This window comes from Oryx dammah, unplaced genomic scaffold (assembly GCF_014754425.2).
Source record: "Oryx dammah isolate SB20612 unplaced genomic scaffold, SCBI_Odam_1.1 HiC_scaffold_29, whole genome shotgun sequence".
In the NCBI taxonomy this organism is placed as follows: Eukaryota; Metazoa; Chordata; class Mammalia; order Artiodactyla; family Bovidae; genus Oryx; species Oryx dammah.
The window spans coordinates 61,673,719-61,700,652 of record NW_024070213.1 but is presented as its reverse complement, the minus strand read 5'-3'; the positions used below and the strand labels follow the sequence as shown (position 1 = coordinate 61,700,652).

General features: G+C 48.5%; 2 protein-coding genes across 6 annotated transcripts in view; one reads left to right on the top strand and one right to left on the bottom strand.

The window, feature by feature from the left end:
- Positions 1–22,572, bottom strand: part of MARS1 (methionyl-tRNA synthetase 1) — a 27,741-nt gene extending 5,169 nt beyond the window's left edge. The window contains exons 1-12 of one of the 4 annotated variants that reach the window (XR_005719680.1): positions 22,462–22,550; positions 13,793–14,055; positions 12,699–12,789; positions 12,475–12,553; positions 12,263–12,397; positions 11,845–11,920; positions 11,490–11,662; positions 11,213–11,319; positions 7,037–7,153; positions 6,691–6,894; positions 5,678–5,879; positions 3,686–3,760 (exon numbers count right to left, since the gene is read on the bottom strand). Coding sequence is in view for 3 of the 4 variants with exons in the window: in XM_040233056.1 (XP_040088990.1) it covers positions 3,686–3,760; positions 5,678–5,879; positions 6,691–6,894; positions 7,037–7,153; positions 11,213–11,319; positions 11,490–11,662; positions 11,845–11,920; positions 12,263–12,397; positions 12,475–12,553; positions 12,699–12,789; positions 13,793–13,901 (1,368 nt within the window). In the remaining variant the exon portion in view is untranslated. Of the gene's footprint in view, positions 1–3,685; positions 3,761–5,677; positions 5,880–6,690; positions 6,895–7,036; positions 7,154–11,212; positions 11,320–11,489; positions 11,663–11,844; positions 11,921–12,262; positions 12,398–12,474; positions 12,554–12,698; positions 12,790–13,792; positions 14,056–22,461 lie in introns of those variants that run through there. The other 3 variants (XM_040233056.1, XM_040233055.1, XM_040233058.1) reach the window with 3 other exon arrangements.
- On the top strand, positions 19,679–26,934 carry ARHGAP9 (Rho GTPase activating protein 9). Of its 2 annotated transcripts, XM_040233059.1 has the most exons (17): positions 19,679–20,268; positions 20,518–20,741; positions 21,721–21,945; positions 22,135–22,248; positions 22,450–22,551; positions 22,785–22,846; positions 22,970–23,060; positions 23,244–23,339; positions 23,502–23,600; positions 24,001–24,142; positions 24,219–24,326; positions 24,674–24,772; positions 24,911–24,988; positions 25,132–25,185; positions 25,438–25,572; positions 25,930–26,035; positions 26,650–26,934. In XM_040233059.1, exons 1-17 carry the CDS (start codon positions 19,938–19,940, stop codon positions 26,819–26,821), a joined length of 2,238 nt encoding a protein of 745 aa, XP_040088993.1. In that variant the 5' UTR covers positions 19,679–19,937; the 3' UTR covers positions 26,822–26,934. The 2 variants fall into 2 exon arrangements, with proteins under 2 accessions (XP_040088993.1, XP_040088994.1); XM_040233060.1 differs by lacking the exons at positions 19,679–20,268; positions 20,518–20,741 and adding an exon at positions 21,171–21,624.

Below are 26,934 nucleotides of genomic sequence, written 5' to 3'. Positions count from 1 at the left end.
ACACTACTGGAAACTACCTAAATGACAAACACAAAAAATGGGTTAAATAAACTATGGTACCCACATAGAATGAAGTACTACGCAACCGTTTAAGTAACAGGGCTTCCTTGGTGGTCCAATGGTTAAGGATACACCTTGCAATGCAAGGGACACAGGTTCAGTCCCTGATCCGGGAAGATTCCACGTGCCGTGGAGCAGCTAAGCCTGTGTGCCACATGCTTAGAGCCTGTGCTCCGCAACAAGACAAGCAACAGCAATGAGAAGCCTGAGCACCACAAGAAAGAGTAGCCCCCCACTTGCCGAAACTAGACAAAGCCCTCACATAGCAATGGAGACCCACCACAGCCAAAATATAAAATAAAAAAATAAAAATTTAAAGGAAAAAACAGAGAATTCCGTGATGACCAAATGATTAGGGTTGCACTCTTCCACCACAGGGGACACAGGTTTGACCCCTGGTTGGAGAAGGCAATGGCACCCCACTCCAGTACTCTTGCCTGGAAAATCCCATGGACAGAGCCTGGTAGGCTGCAGTCCATGGGGTCCGCAAGGAGTCGGACACAACTGAGCGACTTCACTTTCACTTTTCACTTTCAGGCACTGGAGAAGGAAATGGCAACCCACTCCAGAGTTCTTGCCTGGAGAATCCCAGGGATAGGGGAGCCTGGTGGGCTGCCGTCTCTGGGGTCGCACAGAGTCGGACACGACTGAAGCGACTTAGCAGCAGCAGCAGCAGCAGCAGGGAACTAAGGTCCCCGCATGCTGCCAAAACAAAAGATCTTTATGAACTGACATGTATGGAGTAGGCCTGATACAGCATGATTTCTAGAACATACTGTTAGGTGAAAAATATAAAATGCAAAACAGTATGTATAGTATGCTATATTTTGTACAAGAAGAAAATTGCATATGTATACATACATCTATCTGCTCATCTTTATATATATATATAAAATGTTTTACACACACACACATATATATAAGCTTATCTTTACAAAAATAAACACTAAGACTAAATCAGAAAACAAAACCAATCGCCTATAGGAGACAGGAGAGCAAGGCAGCACGGACAGGAAAGGGAATGACACTTCTCTGAGTATTTTGTTGATCAGTCGCCAAGTCATATCCGACTCTTTGTGGCCTCGCAGACGGCAGGTTTCTCAGGGTTTCGATTTAGAAGCATATTAATGTTCTACATTTTTAAAAAACAAGTATGAGGAGAGAAAAAAAAACTAGAAGCAAATGAACCTAAATTATTGGCTTATTTCAGTAACATAACCACACTGAAAGGGGAAAAAAACTGAGCCAAGACAATGCTGAACACATTTGATTACATACCCTCAGTTGTAGGGGAAGGAGCAGGACTGCAAACTAACCCTAAACTCACCTTACTAGGTTTTTTGGTAGCAGTATGGGTGAAGCAATTCTGAAATTATTTTTAGGTGTACTGTAGGATCAAATAAATGAGTAAATAATGTTGCTGGAAACCAGAGTACTTACTGTGTGGAAGAAGGGAGATAAAAAATATGGGATGAGGGAAAGTGAAGAAGAACTCCATGGGGCTGGACTGGAATGGCAATGTCAGTGTGAACCTAAAATAAATGCCTAACTTTCTGCTGACAGGGCTGAGAAGCAAAGACATCCCAGAAGCAATGAGCACACAAAACTTGGCCTCTAATACTGTGCCCTACTTAAAAAAAAAAATACGGCTTGGTGGAGAAATGGTTGGATCCCAGGATGGAACAAGATGAATCTAGAATATCCTACTATGCTAGAAACTAAGTGCTTAAAAATGATAGGAGACCTCAGAAACGCCCAGAGAAACCACCTTGAGACTCCTGTTGGCCAAATAAGGAACAATCAGAACATCAAAATTATTTAGGACAGGAATAAGTTATAAACCATTGAAAAAATTGGAATCCATGAGTCAACACTGATAATAAATACATAAATAGATAAATAAATGAAATGACGGAGAAGGTTAAGTGTGGAAAGAGTGGTAGAGTTGGCAAATCTTAATAAAAACCCAGTCAGGTAAGAATGATTAAATAAATGGATGCTAAATTCAGAGGAACCCTTTCAATGAAGATCAAGATACTTGCATGGTCTTAAATGTGCATTTCCACAGACTGCTTTTAAGTTGCAAGGGGGAAAATATTAATTACACAGTGGAGAAGCCTAGTAACATCTTGACTGAACAAAATTTACATCACTGATAAGGGGGAAATGGCCACCACATGCCTCCGAAAAGAACACAGTATCATCTATGCAATATTCCAACTGAGGATGCGTAATCTGAATCTATTCATGAGGAAAAGAGTGAACAAATGCAAAATGAAGAATATTCTGTTTTGAAAGGGGAATCAAGGTCTATATTCTTAAAAACTGTTAATATCATAAAAGATAAAGGCTGAGGAACTGTTTCAGATTAAGGGAAACTAAAGGACAGAAAAACTAAATACATTATTCAGAGCCAGATTCAGCACTACAGGAAAAAACATACTAGAAAACATATTATTGGAATAACTGACAAAAACGGAATATGGATGATAGATCACACAACTATATTAACATTAAATTTCTTTAAACTGTTAATCATACTGTGGTTATGCAGGAACATGTCTTTTTTCTTAGAAAACATACAATGAAGCATTTAAGAGTAAAGAGGATCTATAAGTACATATACATACATGTATGAGAGAGAGAATATGCTAAGGCAAATGGAACAGAATCTTAACTGCCAGTGAATCTGGGTAATGGGTACATGAGGTTCTTGTGGGTAAAGAACACAAGGTTCTTTTGTTCTAGGAACTGCTTATTCCCACAACTCTTTCTCCAAATTTGAAATCATCTCCAAATAAAAGTTTAAAAAAAAAAGGGACTTCCCTCGTGGTCCAGTGGCTAACACTCTGAGCTTCCAATACAGGTGGCCAGGGAACTAGATCTCACAAGCTGCAGCTAAAACAAAAGATCCTGCGTGGGGTGCAACTAAAACCTATGACCCAGCGCAGCCAAATAAATATTTTTTAAAAATAAATAGGAACCTCCCTGGTAGTCCAGTGATTAAGACTCCAGTTTCTAATGCAAGGGGTGCAGGTTTGATCCCTGGTCAGGGAACTAAGGTCCCACATGCCACAGGGTATGGCAAAAAAAATTTTAAAACAAATAAGAGGGAAAAAAAAGACAGATCCACTAAAGTGAAAAATTGGTCAAGACAAATTGTGAAGTAAAAGAAAGCAGACTGCAGAATAATATGAATGCCATGATCTAATTTACATTAAGGAAAAGACAAAAGGCATAAAAATACTTTCATTCAGCATACCACAACCAGAAAGTAGCTCCCATTCACAACCAGAGAAAGCCAGACTGCAGCGACCCAGTGAAGCCAAAAATAAATAAATCGATTAAAAAAAAATAATAATGATCACAAAAATAAAAATAAAATGTTCACATGCAAGTGCTACAGAGGAAAATCAGCAGCAAAAACTACCTCTTGGCAGATGGGCCTGGCCTTTCACTCTGTGCTCTTTTCCTGTTTCGTCTTTTTACATTAAGCATGCATGATTTTAAAATGGAAATTCAAAACATGGGAGAGTGATTTGGTACACATTTGTCTCTGCCTGTCGCTGAGGCAGAGGGTGCACGAGAGGCTGTGCAGACTGGCTTGAGGGAAAGGCCCACTCACCTTAGGCAGGTCCAGAAACAGGTGCTGAGAAGATTTTACCACAGGGCATGACCGGCAGACTTTACACTGAGGCTTCTGTGAAGGGAAAGTCAAGAGAAGGGGTGACCCAGGGCACGGCAGTTGGAATCAGGCTGCAGGCCAGGAGCTCTCCACGTTGAGGGGAGATGAGGTCCCCTGTCTGCCACCACACTTCACCTCATTCTCACACCCCATCAAGTAAGAACTACTTACTTGGGCCGGCTCTGAGCTTGGAGACTCAGGTCTGCAGGGCACAACTTTTGCTACAGAGTTTCACGTCTGTGTCCTTTCATTCCCAAGTACAGGAAAAATGCATTCTCTGAGCACAGGCTAGACAGACCCAGGCTAGACAGCCCTGCAGCTGTGTGAGGAGTGAAAAGACCAACCGAAAAGAAGACACATGGTTCCTCTTCTTGAGGAAGTTACGCTCAAGCAGGGAGAGAGGGCTTGCATGAAAAACAAGCGCGGGCCTTCACACGGCAAAATGTCGAGAAATACTTATCTGCATGACACAACATGACTGTACAAACAATGAAGTATGACAGCTAAAGGAGTAACAGTTGGGTGGGGCAAGTCAATGAAACCCTGCAAGTGAGTTTTGATCTGGGTTTTTGAAAGTGAGAAATTATAACTCTCTCAGGACCTCTCTCCCGAATTCCACATGTCTGTATCAACTGCCTACCTAACATCCCTCCCTGGATGTCTAAGGAGGCATCTCCAACTTAACAAACCCAAACAGTGTCACCATACTCTACCAGAAAGCAATTCACGCAGTCTTGCCTGTGTTTGTAGATGGTGCTACCCGCCACCCAAGCTGCTCAAGCCAAAAACATAAAGTCTCCATTCTCTTGACTTACCTATCACCTCGAATTCCAGTCTGTCCAGTTCCACAGAGTCTGCCTCCAAAACATATCTCAAATCCTTCCCTGCCCCCTCATGCCCCCTGCTATTAACCTAGTCCAAGCTACCATCACTCCATTTCTGAGCTACTGCCACTCTGGCCTCCAAACTGGTTTCCCCGCTTTCTCTCTTGCTTCCCTCCCACCCATTATCCACAGAGCAGCCTGCCATTCCACTCCAAGAGGGCTAACTGTGCCCGGAAATCTGGTCACTGCCTACGTCTTTGACCTCATTTCAACCCACCATCACCACCTCTCCACCCCCACCCACTGTGAGCCACACTGGTCTTCTCAATTCCCCTTTTCATTGCTCTGCTGCCTTGGGTCTTTGCATGTCCTGGTCCTTCTGCTTAGAATACTCTTCATCCCACTTATCGCCTCCTGGCTCCTTCTCATTCTTCAATTAAACTCTCAGTTCAAATGTTACCTTCTAAGAGGACTTCCCTAATCACCCAGCTCAACTCTTCCCCATAGAAGTCACTCTATTACATCTCCCTGGAAGCTTATAGCAACTACACTCTATCTTTAGTGCTTGTCTTCTCTCTCACTAGACAAAAATCTGTCTTGTTCATTGCTACAATCTCAATAACCAGAACTATGACAACACTACTGTAAAGACTCAGAAAAGTTTGTTGAATAAATGAACAACTACCAAATGAATAAACATGGAGTAGAAGAAAGGTGGTATTTAGGGAAGAAAGGAAGAACTAAACAAGCGCAGAACAGCTGGTGTGAAACAGAAGAAAAGGTAAGAAAGTATGAATTCAACTTGTCTATTTCCCAGCACAATGCCAAGCACATAGTAAGTGCTCAGTATGAGTGATCAGTTGCTAAGACTAGAAAGAACAAGGTCCTACTGTGTGGCACAGGGAACCATGTTCAATGTCCTGGGATAAACCATAATGGAAAAGAATATAAAAAAGAATGCATAGGTATGTATAACTGAATCACTCTGCTGTACAGCAGAAATTAATACAACATTATAAATCAACTACATTTAAAAAACATCCTAAGTGACAGTCCCTTAAAACTAGACACTGTCTCCTTCCAGGCTCCCAGGAGACCCTCCTCTTACCTTGAGCTCAATGGCATTGATGAGCTTGCCACACTTGTCACACTGGTCACCCCGGGCCTCCTCATAGCCACAGAAGGGACACACACCCTCCACAAAGCGGTCAGCCAGGAAGCGGGCACAGTGCTCACACCGCAGTTGCTCCACAGTATCTTGCAGCACAAAACCTCGGGCCAGCAGCCGCTGGAAGATGTCCTGGGTAATTCTGACGAGATGTGGAAGGGATGGAGGATGTCAGAGGAAGTAATGCACCCTTCCTTCCTGCCACTCCACCTAGGACCCAAACTCACCCAGTCCAAGTGCCAAAGAAATCAGGAAGAGGCCCTCTAGTCATCTGCAGGGAGTTTACTGATGAGCCCAGACCCCTCACATAAATTCTCCAACTCCCCACATGATCTCTTTCTTCATCACTCTAGAATTTACTTTGGTCAAATACAGATTTATCTGTTTTGTATTCTTTGTTAACAAAAATCTCCAAAAGGATAGGACTGGTTAGTTCTTTGAACTCCAGGAGATGGTGATGGACAGGGAGGCCTGGTGTGCTGCAATTTATGGGGTTGCAAAGAGTCGGACACGACTGAGCGACTGAACTGAACTGAAAAATTCAATCAGTCCAACTGCTAAACTGCACAGCACTCTCTGGCAGCCTACCTACTGTGTAGTATTTATAGGCATGACAATCAGGCAGAGGAGAATGAATGTTTGCTATAAACACACAGGAGCGGGAGGGGCTTTCCTAAGACTGTAAGAGAAGGGAGGCAGGAGAGGCAAGGCAGATCCTTCCTGTGGACGTTAATTCCTGTCTCTTCCTCACCTCGGGTGGCTCCTGCAGCCCTGGTCAGACTTCTGCACACAATGACTCCCCATAATAATGCCTGAGACACATCACATTTCAGGACAATATCCAGATGTTTGGGGGCGAGGGGCAACAATTTTGGTTCCGTCTGTCTTTCTGTCCCCTCAATATTCCCACTGCCCTCACCCCCTCCATTTCTGATTGATCAAAGGACACCTACTTGGTCTGCTGTGGAGTGGTAGTCCGACCAAAAAAGTCAAACGAAATGTTAAACCAGCGGTAGATGTCAGCGTGGATAACGTGGTACTTGTCACAGATCTCCTGTGGGGTTAGTCCCTCCTCCATAGCCTTGGTCTCTGTCGCTGTACCATACTCATCTGTCCCACACAGGTAGAGGGTGTTCCACTGACGGAGCCGGGAGTACCTGAAAGGGAATGTAGTGATCATGAGGCCCCATCTCAGCCCCCTCGATGTGCCCAGGATCCTTCCAGTATCCCCACTTGAGGCCTATTTCCCACTTGGGGCGCACTGCTTCCTCAGGGACCTCCCCCAGTAGCTGGCTGCACCTTGCAAAGACGTCGGCACTGAGCACACAGCCAATGATGTTTCCAAGGTGGGGGACATTGTTGACGTAAGGGAGGGCGCTGGTGATGAGCACATTTCTCTCCCCAGCCACGGGCAACCTGGTAGGGAAGAAGAAAGAGAACAGTCCAGGGGAAGACGAAAGGGTCAAGAGTGACCCAAAATGCATGGAGCAGCCAGATGCATCTATTCTACTGCCCAGGCTCACGTCCATCTGAAGTCTTTCCTCACGCGAAGCTGCTGGAGCTTAAACTTTCCCAGAAGCCATGAGATCCCTCCAGCTGCGAATATAGGGCCCTGCCCAGAGCGAGCAAGCCTCGTGTACTGCTCCTAAGGAGCCTCGTTCCCACATGGAACTCTGTCCCTCTTTATAATCCTAAGTGCCCCTTTTCCATCAGCTGGTTCTCAGGCTCCAGCCTCCCGAGTACTGACAACTCTCCCCAGGCTCTCTTCAACCATCATTCACTAACTCCCTGGACTCTACCACCCAAGAACACCTTCCCAGCACTGACCTCTCCCCTTCTTTCCAAGTGCTATGTTAGCATTACCTCTAGTCAGGACCTGAAACGCTTACAATTCACCAACCCACACACAGGCGTTCCCAAGTCCTCTCATATCACATGACCCTTCACGCCCTAACCCATGTGGGTCAGTCACTTCCTCATGGCCTGTCTCAAACCAGCAGGCACCAGCCACTGCCTTCATAGCCATAATCTCCTCCCCAGTGTCCCAGGACCATTCGTAGTCATCCCACTCAACCTGCCGCCAGAAGTCACTCAATCTGCTCTTCTCTCTGCATGCTTTGTCACCCATGACAGCTCGGCTGAACACATCCTATATCTGCTGCCCTCCCGAGCACTAACACCTCACTAGGGTTCATCTTTCCAATCATTCTTTTTTTTTTTCAGTTTTAATATTTTTTATTGAAGTATAATTGATTTACAATGTTACTTCAAACCATTCTTAACTTACAACGGCCAGCTCCCAACAATTACCATGTTCTTCAACTGTAGGCACCCTGCGGGCTCATCGAGTCTCAGAATCTCTTACCAACAGAGACTCCAGTGATTTCCTCCTGTTAACCTCACCCTTCTTCCCAGCTGCATGCTGGTTAGATGGTCCATCTACTTCCTGGAACCCGTTACAGCTCATTTCTTCAGAAAGTGCTTACCAATCTCTCCTGCATTCACTGACTTTTCTCCCCGTGACTGAACACCATCATTTTCTCTGAAATCCAGCTTAGAAATCAGCTCCTTCAGGAAAGCCCTCCCTCACTGACAATCAGCCTTCCCCCCAGTCACCCTTGGGCCCTGAGCCCCTAAGCAATCTGTGCCACACGCGCTGCAACGCTCCTTTCGTGTCGCTCCGTAAGGTCTCGCTCATCTTATGTGTGCTTACTCCAGTGGAGACATAACGGTGAGTATGCCCAGGGTTCTGCCCTCAAGGAGGGTACATTCTATCATATAACTTCTGACTGGGATCAGTGCGATCAGAGGCACAAAGTGCTCACAGAGGTCAAAGGAAGTTGAGCATCCCCAGCCCAAGACCCCACAGACGGACTTCCCTGGTGGTCCAGTGGTTTAGAATCCACCTGCCAATGCGGGGACATGGGTTCCAGCCTTGGTCCAGGAAGATTGTGCATGCCAAGGAGCAACCGAGCCCATGCAGCACAGCTACTGAGGCTGCACTCTAGAGCCTGTAAGCCGCAACAATGAAGCCCACACATCTAGAGCCCACGCTCAGCAACAAGAGAAACCCACAAACCACAACCGGAGAAGACCCACACGCAGCAGTGAAGAGCCCACATGGCCAAAAATAAAGAAAGATTCCACAGAGGCAGAACTATATGGGCTGGGTTCTCAAGAATGGGTGGGAATTTGCCAGATTCAAGACTCTTGGGGTGCACTTCAGTCAGAAGCAAAAGCATTTGCTCTAGTACCTAACACCAATTGTCTCCTCCTCTAAGTATGCATTTAAACAAGTTAGCCTGTTTAGACACCTGAGAAAGTCTACCTCCTGTTCTTTATTGCCTCCAAATCAATCCTCAGTAGGTACTCACAGAAATATTCAAAATGAGTGAATGAACAAAAGATGAACTTTCGTTAACTCATTCAAATTTTACCATTATCTACCAAATACTTGGCCCTGTGCTAAAAGATACACCATGTAAAAGAAAAGAGAGCCCCAATCTTCAATAAGCTTACAGATTAGTGAGGAGACAGACACGTAGAGACAATTACCATAAAATGTGACAACGGGAGCTGCCAGAAGATGAAGCACTTAAGACTCTCAAGCTGTACAGAGAAGGAAATGATAGACCCAGTCTCTTGAACAACTGTCCAGGAGGTAGGGGAGACACAGGCCTTCCAGCAAGAAGAGCATGAGCAAACACACCAAGGTGTGAGAATATGATCTCAGCCTGCCCTCCACTCAAAGCTCATTCTGACCCAGCTGTCCCCTGACTGATCAGCCTCCAGCCACTGGCCTTTTAGAAATTTCTTATAAAGATGCTTCATCTATCTGAGACAGCCTTTCCCCAGACTTACCCTTGCCTGACTAACTCCTACTCATCTTGCAAGTCTTCAGTTCAGTTCAGTTCAGTCACTCAGTCGTGTCCGACTCTTTGCGACCCCATGAACTGCAGCACGCCAGGCCTCCCTGTCCATCACCAACCCGCAGAGTTCACTCAAACTCATGTCCATCGAGTCAGTGATACCATCTCATCCTCTGTCGTCCCCTTCTCCTCCTGCCCCCAATCCCTCCCAGCATCAGCGTCTTTTCCAATGAGTCAACTCTTTGCATGAGGTGGCCAAAGTATTGCAGTTTCAGCTTTACCATCAGTCCTTCCAAAGAACACCCAGGACTGATCTCCTTTAGATCTCCTTTTTTTTTTTTTGGCTGTACTGTATAGCTTGTGGCATCTTAGTTCCCCAGTCAGGCCCTCAGCAGTAAAAGCATGGAGTCCTAACCACTTGACTACCAGGGAATTCCCACAAGTGTTAGTTCAAATGTCGTCTTTTTCTAAGTTAACCTCCTGTGACATTTTCTCACAGCGCTTGTCTTTTCCTTCATACTATTTACAGTTTTTAAAATACCTGTCTATAACACTAGACTCAAAGTGGCAAGACAGCAGAGTCTTGTCTGTTTGCTCCCCTCTGTAGACCCAGTTCCCAGCACACAGGGCCTGACAAGGAGTGGACACGTAAATATTTATTGAACAACATGTTCAGAACTACAAATACTTCGTTTTGATGGAAAAATCTACATATGGGTGTGATTTTTTTTTTTTTTTTTTTGCCACACCACACAGCTCCCCGACCATGGATCGAACCTGGGCCCTCACCAGTCAACGCACCAGCCTTAACCACTGGACCCAGCCAGGAAATTCCCAGTATGTATGTGAATATTATCTTAGCTATCAGAAGAGTGCTAAAACATGATGCTAAGCATGCAGGCAGGAGTCAGATCATGAAGGACCAGGTGAAGTACACAAAGAAACCATCTGTAGAATTCTGAAAAGGAGAATGAGATGATAATATCGGCAGTTTTAAGCAGCCATCTGGTGACAATATGGAGCACAGGACAGCAGGGAAGGAAAAGGTAAGAGATGGCAAGGCCCCACTTCAGGTAGAAGCAGTGAGGACAGGGAGAAGGGATGGATACAAGGACCCCTTAGGAGTTAGAATCAATGACCTGGTAATGGAGTAAATGATACAGGAAAAGATGAGAAAATGGTATAGATGACACCAAGATTTCTGGCCTGGATCTTCAGGTGGAAGGTGGGAGTCATTCACTAAGACAAGTGACTAAAGGAGAAAGAGAAGCTGGCAGGGAAGGTAAGAGGTTTGGTTTTGGACATGATGAGTTTGCAATGCCAGTGGAGGTGGAGGAATCAAGGAGGTAGTCTGACAGATGTCTAAAGCTCAGAACAACGATCTGAACGGGAAAAACAGACTAAGGTACAATCAGTAGGTAGAAAGTAACTGAAAACACAGGTGTGGGGGGGAACTGATGGACAGTATGTCCAAAATATTAGCCAATAGGTTAAGAGGATAGAAAATTACAGAAAGGTCAGCAATGGGGATTAAACAGGCAGGTACTGGCTCTATCAACAATTTCCACGTAAAAAACCAAGACCCACTCAGTCTGTGCCTACTCACACTGGATTCTGCTGCGGCCGAAGAGGGGGCAAGCTTTCCAGGCCCTTCTCCCAAGCAGCTACAGCCACGGCAATCTCCTCCTCAGACAGAGTAGCCAGTTCCTCCTCCTATGAAGAGTGGACAGTATCCCTCACCAGGTAAGGAGGACACACAGCATAAGGAAATTCTCTCCAAGAACTGACACAGTTAACAGCTGTGCTCAAACTCTCTCTCCAAGCCACCCCCCACCACCTCAGGCACTGAGGCTGTGTGGGTACCCCTCTTCTTTGTTCCAAACCTCAGGCTCATTGCTGATAAGCCTGCCCTCAAGGGAGCCGGGCTGGGGCTGCTTCTGGAGGTAGGGCCGGAGGGCCAGGACACCCTGCTGCTTCAGCACAGTCTCTGCAGCTCGCTGACATGGCTCCTGGGAACTCAGTGTCTGGAACCAGCTGTGCAGGGCACCCAGTTCCTCTGTGGGCATGGGAGAAAGGAAGCAATCAACAAGACCTAGAATCGGTAGCTGGAAGGGGACCTCCTCCCCTTCTTTATGAAGTTTCTCCAGCTGCCTTCCCCAGTTCCCTCAGCTGTCTTTCTGCTACAGTTGCCCTGTCAAGTTACAGCTCAGGTGGGGAAGTTATATGCACAGTTCTCACCAGGGAGATAGGATGGGTCTTGGAGTAACGGGTAGAGCGCGCCCCACAAAACAATATCAGCTAGAGATTCTGTCTCCTTTGTTGAGAAACAAACAGAAAAAGTACACAGGTAAGACACTCAGTTTCTTCCCATGGATGTAATAATACTGTACATTTCCTAAACACTTATTAAATATCAAGCACTGTGTTAAGCATTTTAAATTATCTCAATTCTCACAATAACCCACTGAGAAGAGTACTAACGTTACTCCCACTTCAAAGATGAGAAACAATGAACATGAAAGAGTTTACGAGTTTTAAAGGTTGCACTGCTAGTAAGGGGCAGGTGGGGGTGGGGGTTGAACTTTGAATACAGTCTTCCTCCTTAATTCTTATACCATACAGCTTTTTCCAACCCCGATCTCAAGGCCCATCTCACCCCAGCCAGGAACGGACAGCTCCGACGACTCAAGCTGTGGTCAATATGCGTCAGGGCTCTCCGAACTGGGCCAAGAACATCTTCTCCCTTCTTCCCTTGGACCACTAAATAGTACAGGGCAGCGGACAAAGCTGGCTGAAACACAGGAGACACGGGTCGGGACGGCCGTGCAGAGCAACAATCTGCCTGCCAATCCCACATCTCAGTCCTACCTGCAGCTCTGTTGCTTCCCATTCCAGCCACTGGTTGGTGAGATCATCTTGCTCCCAGCCAGATAACAGAAAGAAGTATCTACCCAGGGAGAGAGCAACAGAGGGAGAATTAAAGGGGCTCGTTGGTCGAGTTCATTTCTTATCCCAGTTGTAAATAAGGCCACACAGAGCACAGTAACCCGATTTTATTCAGCCACCTCCCTGCATCAAGGACCAATACTGACCGACAGATTGCACTGGTGGAGAAGAGGTAGTTGCCACTATCCAGCTGCAAGACAGGGACCTTAGGCCGGGTCAGGAATGGGACCACACACTCTGACACAGGGGAGGAAGATGGGTGAAAAACAGAGAAAAGAAATACTATGTCAACTTAAAAGGACATCTTCACAGTCGTCGGGGGGAGGTTCTGGGGGTAGAAGAGGGGATGTGGGGGAGATGGGCAGTCACAAGGAGAGGGTCCAGGATAGGACCTCTGAAAGGGGATGGGTCCAGAATGAGCTGGAGAGACAAGCAGGTGTTCAGCTGAGACTGCCAGCTAGAAACAGATGGGGACTGCAGAGAGAGTGTGGTGGTACTGCGGTAGTGCTGCAGCCAAGAACTGGAACAACTGAAAATACCTAGGATGTCTGATGTTTTCCCAGGTTCAGTGCTAAAGAATCCACATGCCAATGCAGGAGACATGAGTTCGATCCCTGTGTCAGGAGAAGGAAATGGCCCCCACCCCAGTATCCTTGACTAGAAAATCCCATGGACAGAGGAGCCTGGCGGGCTATAGTCCACAAGGTCACAAAGAGTCAGACACAACTGAGAGACTGAGCACAAGAATATCTGAAAATGATCTGAGCTACCCTGGGGGAACAAAATTAAGAGAACTGGAGGACTGACAAGAGAACCGCTTTGGAGTCACACAAACCGATGGCTGGGAATGAGAAGAGGTAAACCGAAGGGAAAATAGGGTTTCCTAAGAAAACCTGGGGGGTAGCATATGAATGACGTGGGGGGAGGGTACCTAGTAGGTGTGTGAGAAGGTTGGAGAGGGGAGAGAGGTTCACTGGAGTGAGACGAGGTCCTGGGAGAGGAAGGAGGGGAGATCAGAAATGAGAGAAGGTACACTGAGGCTAATTAAGGGAAGTGACTGATGAAAGATGTCACTGGGAGGGAAGAAGGTACGGGGTGCTGAAGGATAACGTGGGAGGAAGTTGACGGGAGTGCGTGGTGTTGGGGCCTGGAGTGTTGGCGAAGACAACTGTGGGGTCGTTGTCTGCATGTTCCAGTCCCGCCCGTCTCATCCACCGCCCACCAGCACCAGCCCGACTACCTTCTGGGCCTACAGTGCTGATGAGCAGCTCCGCTCTGCCCTGGGCCCTCCCGGCCGCGGCCAGCACAGGCAGACTCCCCGGAGCGCCCTCACTCACGAACAACCTCATTTCGCCGAGGACCCCACGCTGATGCAACCGGAACCGGTCTCCCGCCAGAGGGCTGACCGACCGCCGCGAGGCACGCCGGGAAATGGAGTCCCGAATGAAGCCGTTCCCCTGGCCTGGCTCCCGGAAAGCTGACTGTTTCTCCCATCATGCAACACTAGAAAACAGGAAAGGAGTGTCATAGAGATGGAGAGGTTTAGATGCGGTGCCAGAGCGACACTTTATTGATGGGAGGACTGGAGGAGACCGTAACGTGTAGGGCCCAGCGCGCTTTAATCCTCTAAAGCAGCCAGAGGCCGATGACGGAAACCGAGGGCCCCACTTTCTTGCTGAAGTGGCGCTGTCATGACAGAGGCAACTCGCAATGGCTGACTCTAGATTCGAATTCATAAGAATCAAGAGTTCTAGAGTTGAGAGTTATGATAAACTTAACGTTGTGCAATGTGCTTAGGGCTTGCCTGGTGGCTCAGAGGTTAAAGCGGCTGCCTCCAATGCGGGAGAACCGAGTTCGATCCCTGGATCGGGAAGATCCCCTGGAGAAAGAAATCGTAACCCACTCCAGTATCCTTGCCTGGAGAATCCCATGAACGGAGAAGCCTGGTAGGCTCCAGTTCACGGGGTCGCAAAGAGTCGGACACGACTGAGCGACTTCACTATGTGCTTAGTCACTCAGTCGTGCCCGAATTACTTACGTTAGGGACACTAAGTTAACGTTAGTGACAATTAAAATTTTTCATTGTCTTATTAACAAAGGAGAACGTGACTGTTAAATATTGATTTAATACCAGTCTGAAGCGCATATGCACACTGGCAATCTCATTAAAGGGAAGGGAGCTTGCGTACAGAAAAGTAGATTGAGGGGACTCTGAAGGCTAAAAGTTGGGCAACTGTTGTTTAGTCGCTAAAAGTGAAGTCGCTCAGTCGTAGTCGTGTCCGACTCTTTGGGACCCCAGGGACTGTAGCCTAGCAGGCTCCTGCCTCCATGGGATTCTCCAGGTAAAAATACTGGAGTGGGTTGCCATTTCCGGCTCCAGGAGATCTTCCTGACCCAGGGATCGAACCCGGGTCTCCCACATTCCAGGCAGACGCTTTAACTGTGGAGGCAACTGTCTGTTTAGGCAGTAAGTGATGTCCAACTAAGAGAACGTGACTATTAAATATTGATTTAATACCAGTCTGAAGTGCATATGCAGACTGGCGCTCTCATTAAAGGAAAGGGAGCTTGCGTATAGAAAAGCAGATTGAGGGGACTGTGAAGGCTAAGAGTTGGGCACTTGTTTAGTCGCTAAGTGATGTCCAACTCTTTTGTGACCCCACAGACTGTAGGCTGCCAGGCTCCTCTGTCCATGGCATTTCTCAGTCAAAATACTGGAGTGGGTTGCCAGCTCCTTCTCCAGGAGATCTTTCCCACCCAGGGTTGGAATTCATGTATCCTACATTGTCACGTGGACTCTTTACCATTGAGCCACCAGGGGCAATAAGTATATTCTATTCTAGGAAACACGTATCAGTAATTGAGAAAGGGACCTTCTTAATCATCTTTGAATCCCTTTAAAATTAATTAATACCTAATAGGAGTACTTATGAGGTTGGCACTGTTTATATATATATATTTCTCAAACTAATTTTTTTAAATGGAAAAAAACCCCACATTTTTAATTTTCAAAAAACTCTGTGGTGGTTCTGGGCCTTTTGAAGCTAAGCCATAAGAAGCCTTGCAGCTTCTGCCCAGGCCTCTTGGCACACTCTGATAGCGTTGAACTGCCAGGTAAGAAGTCTTACTACTCTGAGATTGCCATGCAGGAGTGGTGTCATGTTGACATGCTGGTTGACAGTGCCAGTTGATCCCAGCATTCCATCCATCCTCATCAAGGTGTCAGGTATGTGAGTGAAGCTTTCCAGACCAAACCATCTATCTGATTGCTGAATATCACCAAGTGATCCTAGTCAGCACTACATGGGACAGAAGAATCGCCCAGCTGAGCCCTGCCCAAGTCTCTGCCCCATAAAATCATGGGCTCTAAGAAAATAATTGTTATTTTTTAAATTACCGACTGTGAGGTAGCTTCTGTCATTCTCATTTTTCAGATGAGGAAAACTTTCTACCCCACAGAGAGGTTACTTTGAGCTATATAAAGCATTGAAGATACAGTTGTTCACAAAATAGGCTTCTACCTTAGCAGAGCTCACAGACTTTCTGGGAAGTGAGAAAAGTCAAATAACCTTAAAGTGTCATGAAAGTTATAATGAGGAAACGTAAAGCTTGCTGTAGGATCTCCCAGTTAGGGCCCCTACTTGACTCTAAGGAGCTAAGAGAGTTTTCTTGTGCAAATGACCTTTCAACTGAGATCTAACTAATGAGTAAGAATTAGTCTGGTAAAGATTGGTGGAAGTGGAGAGAGGAAGTGTTTCAGGCAGAAGGAACAACTTATGCAAAGGACCAGAGACCTCAATGCATTTTAGGAATGTGAGGAATTAGTATGTGGCTGGAATATGGAGTTTATAGTGGGAAGTGTGAAAATGCCAGGCTAACAGGAGAAAGTCTCTGTAAACCATACTGTAAAATCTGGACTTTACTCTGAGGAAAATGGGAAGCCTTTGAATGGTTAAGTCAGGGGAGTGGCAGGGCATTTTTATGTTTTGGAAGCATCACTGTGCCAGGAATGGACTGGAGAGCAGCAGAACTATATGCAAGGAAACTAGTTCAGAAATTATATCATCTGGGCTTAAAAAGGCAGTAGTTATAGGGATTAAAGGAAGTAGATTGCAAAGATTTAGCAATCAGCTAAATATGAGTGCTGAAGAAACAAGACAGTTAGGGTTGGCTGCTAGATTTCTGGCCTGGGCTATTGGGTACACCCTCTATGTGCTCCAACAGATGATAGTATTTCCCCTTTCATAGTGATTATCACACTGTATTTTAATTAACGAGAGGGCAACAATTTTATTTTTTACTACACATCAGAGCATGCAGAATTTTAATTCCCCAAACAGAGATGGAAGCCCTCCCTCCTGCAGTGGAAGGGCCGAGTCCTAACCACTGGACCACCAGGGAATTCCCTAAAAGAGGGCATCTTAATTGATAATGCCTAGCAGTTCTTGCCCTGGTATGTATGACAGTAAGCATTCAGTAAATATTTATAAATTTAAATTTAACTTGGGAGTTCCCTGGTAGCCTAGGTTTTGGGATTCTGGGCTTTTATTGCCATGGCCCCAGTTCAATCCCTGGTCGGTGAAGATCCAGCAAACCGCTTGGTGTGGCCCCCCCCCAAAAAATTAATTAACTTAATAGTGGTACTGCAAGAGAAACAAGTTTATGGAGGAAGCTGACAAGTTCAATTCAGAACATACTATGTTTGTGGTACCTGTGAAAAACCCAAGTGGAGTTTTTCAGTGTACAATGGATTAGACTGGAGCTCCAGAGAAAGATCTGGACTGGAGATACAGTGCCAGTGACATATGGAGGTCATTTGAACTGGGGAAAGAATAAGACCACCAATGGTATATAGAAGGTAAAGGGCACAGGATCTTAGACAGACTTCTGGGGTTTAAGAAACAAGCAAAGTTCTTCCTTATGCAACAGAGAAGAAGTGAAGTAGCTCAGTCGTGTCCGACTCTTTGCAACCCCGAGGACTGTAGCCTACCAGGCTCCTCCCTCCATGGGATTCTCCAGGCAAGAATACTGGAGTGGGTTGCCATTTCCTTCTCCAATGCAACAGAGAAGGAATTGCTTAAAAAAAAAAAAAAAAAAGGCTAAGAGGGACACCAGCAATGTTTGTAGGAGAGAAAGGTCAACTGTGTTGGCTGTTGCTGAGATGTCAAGCGACATAAGGACTGCAGAGTGTCTGTGAAGAGGCAGGCCACACCCTATGAGGAGTGAACTTGCAAAAGTGAGGGAATGAGGGAGAGGAAATAGAGACCTCCATGTGTAGGCACCTGTTTCAAGAAATTTGACTGTGAAAAGGAAGAGAGAGATAGGGTAGCAACTAGAGAGTACAGTAAGTGAAGGGAAGTTTGTCTAAAGATGGGAGAGCCTTGGATATGTTTAAAATCTAATGGTAGGGTTTCCCTGGTAGTAACAGTGGATAAGAATCTGTTAGCCAATGCAGGGGAGACAGGTTTGATCCCTGGTCTGGGAGGATTCTAAATCCCTCAGAGCAGCTAAGCCCATGTGCCACAACTACTGAGCCTGTGCTCTAGAGCCAGGAGCCACAGCTACTGAGTGCTGCATCTACCCAAGCTCATGGACCTAGAGCCTGTGCCCCAAGAGAAGCCACTGCAATGAGGAGCCCATGCAACGAAGAGTAACCCCTGCTCACTGTAACTTTGAAAAAGCTTGAGTGCAGCAATGAAGACTCAGTGCAACCAAAAATAAATTAAGTAAATAATAAAATAAAAAAGAAATGCATTTTAAAAAATAAAAACTAATGGTAAGGAGTCAATAAAGAGGAAAAAATGCAGGAGAGAAGGCAGACTGGAGAGGAGGACTGGAGAGGAGCAGCCCCTGGGGACAGTTAGAGGATGAGATTTGAGCAGTTAACAACCACCAGATGAATGAATAAATGAATAACAAAAAAAGTGTTAGTTGCTCAGTCATGTCCAAGTCTTTGTGGCCCCGTGGACTGTAGCCCTCCAGGCTCCTCTATCCATGTGATTCTCCAGGCAAGAATACTGGAGTGGGTAGCCATTTCCTTGGTCACTATTTTGGAAGTGGGAAGGGAGAGTGGAGGGGCAAGGTTCTCCACATGTTGAAAGTAGAGCAAACTAAGGAGATGATCACCAAGGCAGAATCCCAGTACTGGCAACCCAGGCCTCAGATCAGGTGTCAGGGGAGGAGACCTGGCTCTCTGATGTCACCAAGAGGGTGGGGCTCTCCCTACTCCAAGTCTCCAAAGCTAGAGAGCAAGCCTGTGACTTGCAGTAGAGAAACAGAGAAGGGGAGAAGAGGAGTGATCAGGTAAGGAGGAAGCACTAAGTTCTGGGGCTTAAAGTTCTGGCAATAGACAGTGGGGGTCAGTTCCCATTTTCCACCAGGGAGAAACTGAGATTAATCCTCCATCTACCCCCATAAGCTGTCAAAACATCCTGTGCTATTTGTCCATAGTCCCTGATTCAATTGTAATTAATACATTTATTATGTCATTAGTTGATATCTGTCTTTAAGCTTTGAGAGGACAAGGGCTATGTCTGTCTCCTTCCCTTCTCTCATCTCTAGTAGCTGACACTTCTTTTCACACAGGAGGTGGTCAGCCAACCCTTGTTAAAAGCATGAATTAATGAACCCACACACTAAAGTAGGGTCCCACCCAAGAGACTTACGTACCAAGGATATCAGTGTTTCTCAGCTCCCCAAAAGACATTCTAAATTGATTTTACCTTTTCCTCAAACTGAGCACCTCTGTGTTTCTCCTAACCACTCTCTCTTTCTCTCCAATTTGATCTTACTATTTCTCTGGCTCTCTGTTTCTCTGTCTTAATTTTCTTCTGAATCTGCACAGGAAGCACACAGCTTCAGGTCTGTGGCCATCAGTAATGGAAATATTGGTCCTTGTGTAAATTTAATAAAGGGTCACAAATTTTTGTATCTTTGTCATCCATTAACTCTTTGCCTATGTTCTGTCTCAAACCTGATTCTTTCTCTTCATCTTCCTGTGTCCAGCTCAAGAGTCCCACCACCATTCAGGGCCAGCTCCTCCTGTCCCTAGAACTTCTGTTGGGCCCCAGAAGGTACTTGGAGGAAAATCACCCAACTAGACCCCCTCCTCTGACTTCCTGCCGTGCTGGTCTTGAAGCCCTGCTGACCACATCCTCTCTCACCTTACTTATGTACTTCCTCATTAGACACATCACCCAGGACTTCTCAGACCCCAAAACCTCTTACTGACCCCATTTGGGTCTTCTGCCTTACCCTCTCCTCTCATGACAGGGTTTCTGTTCTTATCTTCTGCCCCAAACTGCTCTCAGAACCATGTCTCTCTGCCTGCGAGCAGTCAGTCCTGTCTTTTTCTGGATCTCCATCACCCCATTTTCCCATAGGTGATGGTATTGACAACAATGCTATCTGGCCGGTGGTGGCCAAGCACCTGGGGAAACTTAGGACTGGGGTCCCGAAGCCCTTCTCCGGGATCCCAGCTCTGTGCTCTCTATGCCTTCACTTACACTGGGGCAGATGGCCGGCAGGTGTCTTTGGCTGAAGGAGACAGATTCCTACTGCTTCGAAAGACCAACTCAGACTGGTGGTTAGCAAGGCGCCTGGGAGCACCATCCACCTCTCGCCCCGTCTTTGTCCCAGCTGCCTACATGATAGAGGAATCTAGCCCTTCCCACAGCCCAAGGACCATCGCCCCCAGCCAGTCTCTCTGGACTCCTGGTGAGTAGGTCCTCCCCCATCACCTTCCTACCTCCCTGGCTTCTGGGAATTATTGGACAGATCTCCTTCCCCCAAGCTTCGGCTGACCCTCGACTCCTACTCCTTCCCCCCTCCATGGTGCCCCCATTGCCTCTCCTTCTGAGTCTCAAGCCTCCTAGATCTCATGTAATTTTCCACCTGCTTTTTCCCTGCTCTTTTCCTCAGGATGGGGGACCCTGCCTCCAACTCTTCCCATTTCTCTGTTTCCAGGGCCAAAGTTATTTCCTGGCTCCCTGGAGGAGATGAACCTGTGTCAGGAACCCCCAGGCAGAGCCCAGGCTACATCGGAGCAGCCTCCTCCCCTTCCCTCTAAAATGTGTAGAAGTGTCAGTGTTACCAACTTGAGGCCCAGCCTCCTGAAGCCCTTCCGGGAAGGACCAAGTGGAAGATCCCTTTCCCATGAAAACTTGCTGACAGAGACCGATGCCAACATGGTGAGTCATAGCACCTCTTTGGAGCAACTGTCACTGCTGGGCTCAGTTCTAGGCACATTGGCAAACAGGACAGACAGAATCTCTGCCCTCCAGAGATTCCCATGGGGATGATGAACACATAAATAAGAAAGCCTTTGAAACTAATAAGCACTACCAAGAAGCTAGATGTGGTGAAAGATGACTGGTCTAGGGAGGCATCTCTGAGGAAATGACAAGGTTGAATCTGAATAAGGAGAAACAGCCCTGAAATAAATGTCGAGAGATGGAATTCTAGTTCTGGGACAGCAAGTAGCAAAGATCCTGAGGGTATGTGGAAACTACAAAATGATGGAGGGACTGAAAGGTCTGCTCAGCTTTGCTCTTCTTGTCTCAGCCTCCTGACTCCTGGCCCAGTTCAGGGTTGGTTTTTTTTTGTTGTTGTTTTTTTTTTTGCTGTGTTCTGTCTTGCCAGCTCAGGTTACCAGCAAGTTTCCTCTAGAGATGTAACTTCTTTCTCTAGAGATGTAACTCCTTTGATCTTCCTGAAGATTTGGCTCCTCACCTCTCTCTTACTTACTAGTGGGTGAAAAATGGCCCTTCCTCTCTCATACTCTGCTAGCTAGCAGGGCTCTCTGACCCCTCTCCATCTCCTTTTACTCTGGAAGATATGAGGGTGGGACGCTGCCCCTCCCTCCACACCGAGAAAAGCCTGTTCCCCTTTCCTGAGGTCCTTCGGTGGGGGTGGGGTGGGGGAGGAGGGAAGTTGGCAACAGGAAGTGAGGAGAAAAGCAAAGACTGTGAGGGAGGGAGTCAAAGAAAAAAAAAAAAACGCAAGAAAAAAAACAACCACTGGGGACTAGGGTTTCCTCCTCAGTACCTGGGTCAACCCAGACAGGAGCTGGTGGTGAGAAAATGGTGGAGAGAGGAGGGGGTGGTTAGAGAGGAGATTGGGGAGGGGCCCAGCAGAATAATAGGCTCTTTCTTCCCCCTTTCCTTGCAGGCAAGACCCCAGACCCTCATGTCAAAGGCCCCTGTGTACTGCAACCTGGTGGACCTTCGCCGCTGTCCCCGGTCCCCGCCCTCAAACCCTGTGTGCCCCCCACTGCAGAGGCTGGACGCCTGGGAGCAGCACTTGGACCCCAACTCTGGACGCTGCTTCTACATAAATTCACTGACTGGCTGTAAATCCTGGAAGCCCCCACGCCACACTCGAACCCGAGAGACGGTGAGACCTTCCCTCCTGCTTGTCCCTTGCCCCTTGAGTCTCCTCCTTTCCCCTCCTTATCCCAAAGTAGTATGTTTTCTCATTGGGACTCTTGGAAGATTAGAAGAATCAAAAAAATGTGAGAAGGGCTTTGAGAGCCAACGAAGGTGGTATCTCGATGGGTGCAGTTTCACCTTTCCCTTCCCCTAGAACCCCGGCTCCATGGAGGGGACACAGACCTTGAATAGGGACAACGGTATCCTGCAGCCTCAGGCAAAGGACGAAGAATCTGGTCCCAAGACATCAGAGATTTTCGACTCCCAGGTGAGATCCCTTCCTCCTCCTGATCACATTCAGAAAAGCCATCTTTTTCGACTTTCTCTTTTACTTGAGATATTCTGTTTACTGGAGACATTACCCCAGCAACCCCCTGCCTCACACCAATATCCACATCCCTCTTCCCCTACAGCCAGGGACTCCTAAGTTAAAGGTTTCCCCACCTGTTTCTCCAATCCCCTCCCTCAGGGTTCACCCTACCTCTGCAGACGCACCTCCCAGCTGGACCCCGGCAAGCCTTCATCTTTGCAGTGCCCTCGGCCTCTGCCGACGGTCCTAGATGACCCCCACGTAAGTCTCTGTTTCCCTTGTGAACGCCAAGATCCTCCCTTCCCCAGCCCCCAGTTCTTGCTCCTGCAAAAAGGCCTTCCTCTTTCTGAGTGATCTCTGGGTACTCTCTCTCACCGAGCACCCATCCGGTCAAACCTTAAAGGACCTCGCTCCTGGGAGATCCCCTGGGGGAAAGCCATGGTGACTGTGGGGGCGCTGGGTGACTTATTGAGGCCCTTCCTGCCACTTCCCAGGAGGTGGAAAAGTCGGGCTTGCTCAATATGACCAAGATTGCTCAGGGCGGGCGCAAGCTCCGGTGAGAACTGGGAACACAGCCCGGGCTGGGGCTGGAGGGTTCGCGGGTAGCGCGGAGGGTTGGGAGAGGCCCTCCTCTATGTGACTCTCAATGACCTTTGCTGTATTACCACCGCCCCTGCAGGAAGAACTGGGGCCCCTCTTGGGTGGTATTAGCGGGTAACAGCCTGGTGTTCTACCGAGAACCGCCGCCGACCGCCCCCTCCACTGCCTGGGTGAGTGTGAGGGAGGGGCGCAGAGGGAAGCTGGAGGGGTTCCGGCACCCTTTCTCTCACCTTAGGCCAGCTGCGGGGGCGGAGGTGGGGCGGGCGAGGTCACCAGTCCTCTCAGGCCTCCGGGTGAGAGGGAGGCAGTGAGGGGAGCAGCGCCCTGGCCTCAGTTTCCCCCCTCGTTGCCAGGGACCAGCGGGTAGCCGGCCCGAGAGCAGTGTGGACCTGCGGGGGGCGGCCCTGGCCCATGGCCGCCACCTGTCCAGCCGCCGCCATGTTCTGCACGTGAGTGCCCGCCCTCTCATTCCCCCCCACCCCCCCACCCAATGCGCACTAGCCCCGAGGGCGCGCCCCTAATTTCCCACTCGGGGGTTTCCTGCTCGGCCTCCCTGCTTTTCTTGCTCCTTCCCGCTGACCCCCTCCTGCTTTTCCCCGCGAGCCTCTCAGATCCGCACGGTCCCGGGCCACGAGTTCCTGCTGCAGTCTGACCAGGAGGCTGAGCTGCGAGCCTGGCACAGCGCGCTGCGGGCGGTCATCGAGCGCCTGGTGAGAGGCAGAAGGAGTGGAGGAGGAGCTGTAGGATGCAGGGGTCATGGATGAGGGGCACAGTGGCCTGCTGATAGAGGGTAGGCCTGGGAGGTAGGGGACCCCAGCAGCCGCGTCGGCGGTGCAGATGTCTCTCTCCTGGCTCTCTTCCCACGTCTGATTCGGCTCATCTTGCGGCGCAGGTTCCCTGGTGGCACAGACAGTAAAGAATCTGCCTGCATTGCAGGAGATCCGGGTTCAATCCCTCGTTTGGGAAGATCCCCTGGAGGAGGGCATGGCAACCCACTCCAGTATTCTTGCCTGGAGAATCCCAAGGACAGACGATCCTGGCGGGTTACAGTCCATGGGGTCGCAAAGAGTCGGACACGACTGAGCGACTAACACTGCGGTGCGGATCTAGGATCGAGAGAACCCCCTGGAGGGGCGTCTATCAGGCTCGGGACCTGCGGAACTGGAGGAGCTGAGCGCCGGGGAGGACGAGGAAGAGGAGTCGGAACCAGTGTCCAAGTCTCTGCTGCGGATCGGCGGCCGCCGGAGCTCCAGTAAGGGGCGGGCCTGGGGGCTTTTCCCCTCTCCTCCGAGCCGCCGCCGCTCTCACGCTGCACTTGGTTGCCGCAGGTCGGTGTCCCGAAACAGCGGAGCAGAACCGCGTGCGGAACAAACTAAAGCGGCTAATCGCCAAGAGACCGCCCTTGCAAACCCTGCAGGAGCGGGGTCTGCTGCGAGGTGAGGGGGGCTGGACTGCCTGGGACCCTTCCCCTTCGTTCGTGCCTGCTTTAGTGTTTCTGCAAGCACTTTTATTTACATTCCGGATCTGGGCAGCAGCTTGTCCTGGATGAGAAAACTTCAGCGAGGCTCAGGGTAGAGCTTCCCAGAACTAGATCAGCGGTCTTCTGAGACCAATACTTCCCCTCGGCTTGCTCCCTACAGCTGATTGTTGCGGGGAGGGGGTGTACTTCCTTGCTCAGGCAGGCAGGAGAGCCAGCCCAACTTTGGGATGAAGACCTGTGCTGCAAAGAGCCCCCATGGGTGACACAGTCACTGGCTTCCCACCTCATTCTGTGTCTCCCCAGACCAGGTGTTCGGCTGCCAGTTGGAGTCACTGTGCCAGCGGGAGGGGGACACCGTGCCCAGCTTTGTGCGGCTCTGCATTGCTGCTGTGGACAAGAGAGGTCACTTTCCCAGAGTCTCCTCCTTCTAACCGGCCAAAGCCCCACCTCCCCCACCCTAGTGTGCCCTTTGTTTCTCCACTCTCACCAGCACACATTTTAGATCAAGAATCTTTATCTGCTCCCTGCCTCATCTCCCAGGTCTGGATGTGGATGGCATTTACCGGGTGAGCGGGAACTTGGCAGTGGTCCAGAAGCTTCGCTTCCTGGTGGACAGAGGTGAGAAGGCTGTGGGTAGGTGATGGTACTAAGAACTTCATGTCTCAGAACCCAAAGGTCCGAGTGAGAGAGCTGGCAGAACCGGGGAGGTCTTCTGGCTGGAGCTACATGTCTTACCCCTTGATTTCTTTTACTTGTTGTAGAGCGGGCCATCACTTCCGATGGGAGATACATGTTTCCGGAACAGCCAGGACAAGGTACTTCCATGGAAGGCCCCTCCAACCTTTAAAAGTCTTCCATACCATCCCTGCTCCCTGTGGACTCCCCCATGTCCTGCTCCTGGGGTGGGGGGTTGTTCTCATCCTGATCTCTGTCCCACTCTGGACCCCCCTAGGTGCTCCATGGTCTGTCTTCACTGGATCTTTCCCTAAACTTCTGATCTCTTAGTCTCTGGGTCCCTGTAACCCTTCATGAGCCCTGAGCCCCTCTGTACCTCCTTTTCCTTCCAGAAGGCCGATTAGATTTGGACAGTGCTGAATGGGATGACATTCATGTGATCACGGGAGCCCTGAAACTTTTTCTGAGGGAGCTACCCCAGCCTCTGGTGCCCTCACTACTGCTGCCCGATTTTCGTGCTGCCATTGGTAAAGGATGGGAGCTTTGGGCAATAGCCTTGACACGGGGTGGAGGGCGGGGGGGGAGGCATGAGTGATAAAAGAGTAGAGTAGAGGTTTCCTTCCACTCCTCTGTCCCAGCCTGAATACAGAGATGGAAATTAATTTTCAATTAATGTGCCCACTCCAGTTGTGTTTGTGTGAGTGTTTAGAGGGCTGAGTTAAAAAAGAATTCTAAGATTGTAATTGGACTCAGTGAAAAAGAAAGCCATGATCGATTAATGATGTCTTCCCCAAGCACCAGAAAGGATACTGAGGTTACCCACTCTGCCTTAACACCTTTCCTAACCTCATTCCCATGCTCTTCCTGTCACTCTTTCTCTCTAGCCCTCACTGAATCAGAACAGTGCCTCTCTCAAATACAAGAATTAATAAGCTCAATGCCAAAGCCCAACCATGACACTCTGCGGTACCTCCTGGAGCATTTATGCAGGTCAGGAAGACTGAATATCTTTGTTCATGTCAGGGGAGGGTGGGGTGGGGCCTGCAGCCGGGACTCTGTGTTCAGATGGGGTGAAGGCAGGGAAACACCAAAAGATAGTGGGTCATTGAGGAAATAGGCACTCTGTGCAGAGGATATATTGCCAGGGTTGAAACCTTTTTTGCTCAGTCAGCATCAAATGAAGAACTAGGGAACAAGACAAGTCTAGGGATGATGTGAGAGAAATAAGGAAAAATCTAACCTTCCTTCTGCCTTTGTCTTTCACTGGGACAGTGGGGATGACATTTGGCAGAGCTGGACAGTGACCTCTGAGAGAGGATAGCCTTCTGAATGAAAACTTCCCAGATGATGAGCAGAGGGGACTCTAGGGGCAGTCTCTGAAGTCGGGAAGAGGCGGGTATATCCTAGGTTGCATCCTGAAGGTTGAATCCTGAAGGTTTCTCCACTGGTTTCTTTCTGTCCCCCTGGTTCTTTCCTTGGTTTTCTTCAGCTACTGCATGGAAGGGCCCCAAAGTGGATTCGTCCTCAAACCTTTGATGGGTTAGATTTATTTGAAGTGGCAAAGCTGCTATACTATGGTCCCGTCTCTTGGCCTTTACCCACAGGGTGATAGCACACTCAGACAAGAACCGCATGACCCCCCACAACCTGGGAATTGTGTTTGGACCAACCCTATTTCGGCCGGAGCAGGAGACATCAGATCCAGTGGCCCATGTCCTCTACCCTGGGCAGGTCGTCCAGCTGATGCTCACCAACTTCACCAGAGTCTTTCCCTGACTGGGGCAAAGAAGAGAAAACGTATTTCCAGTGATCTCTGTTGGGTAGCCTTTGGTGGGGGCAAGGGTGGGGGGTGTTCTGTTTTGAGGACATCCCTTTAAATCCTGTCTCCC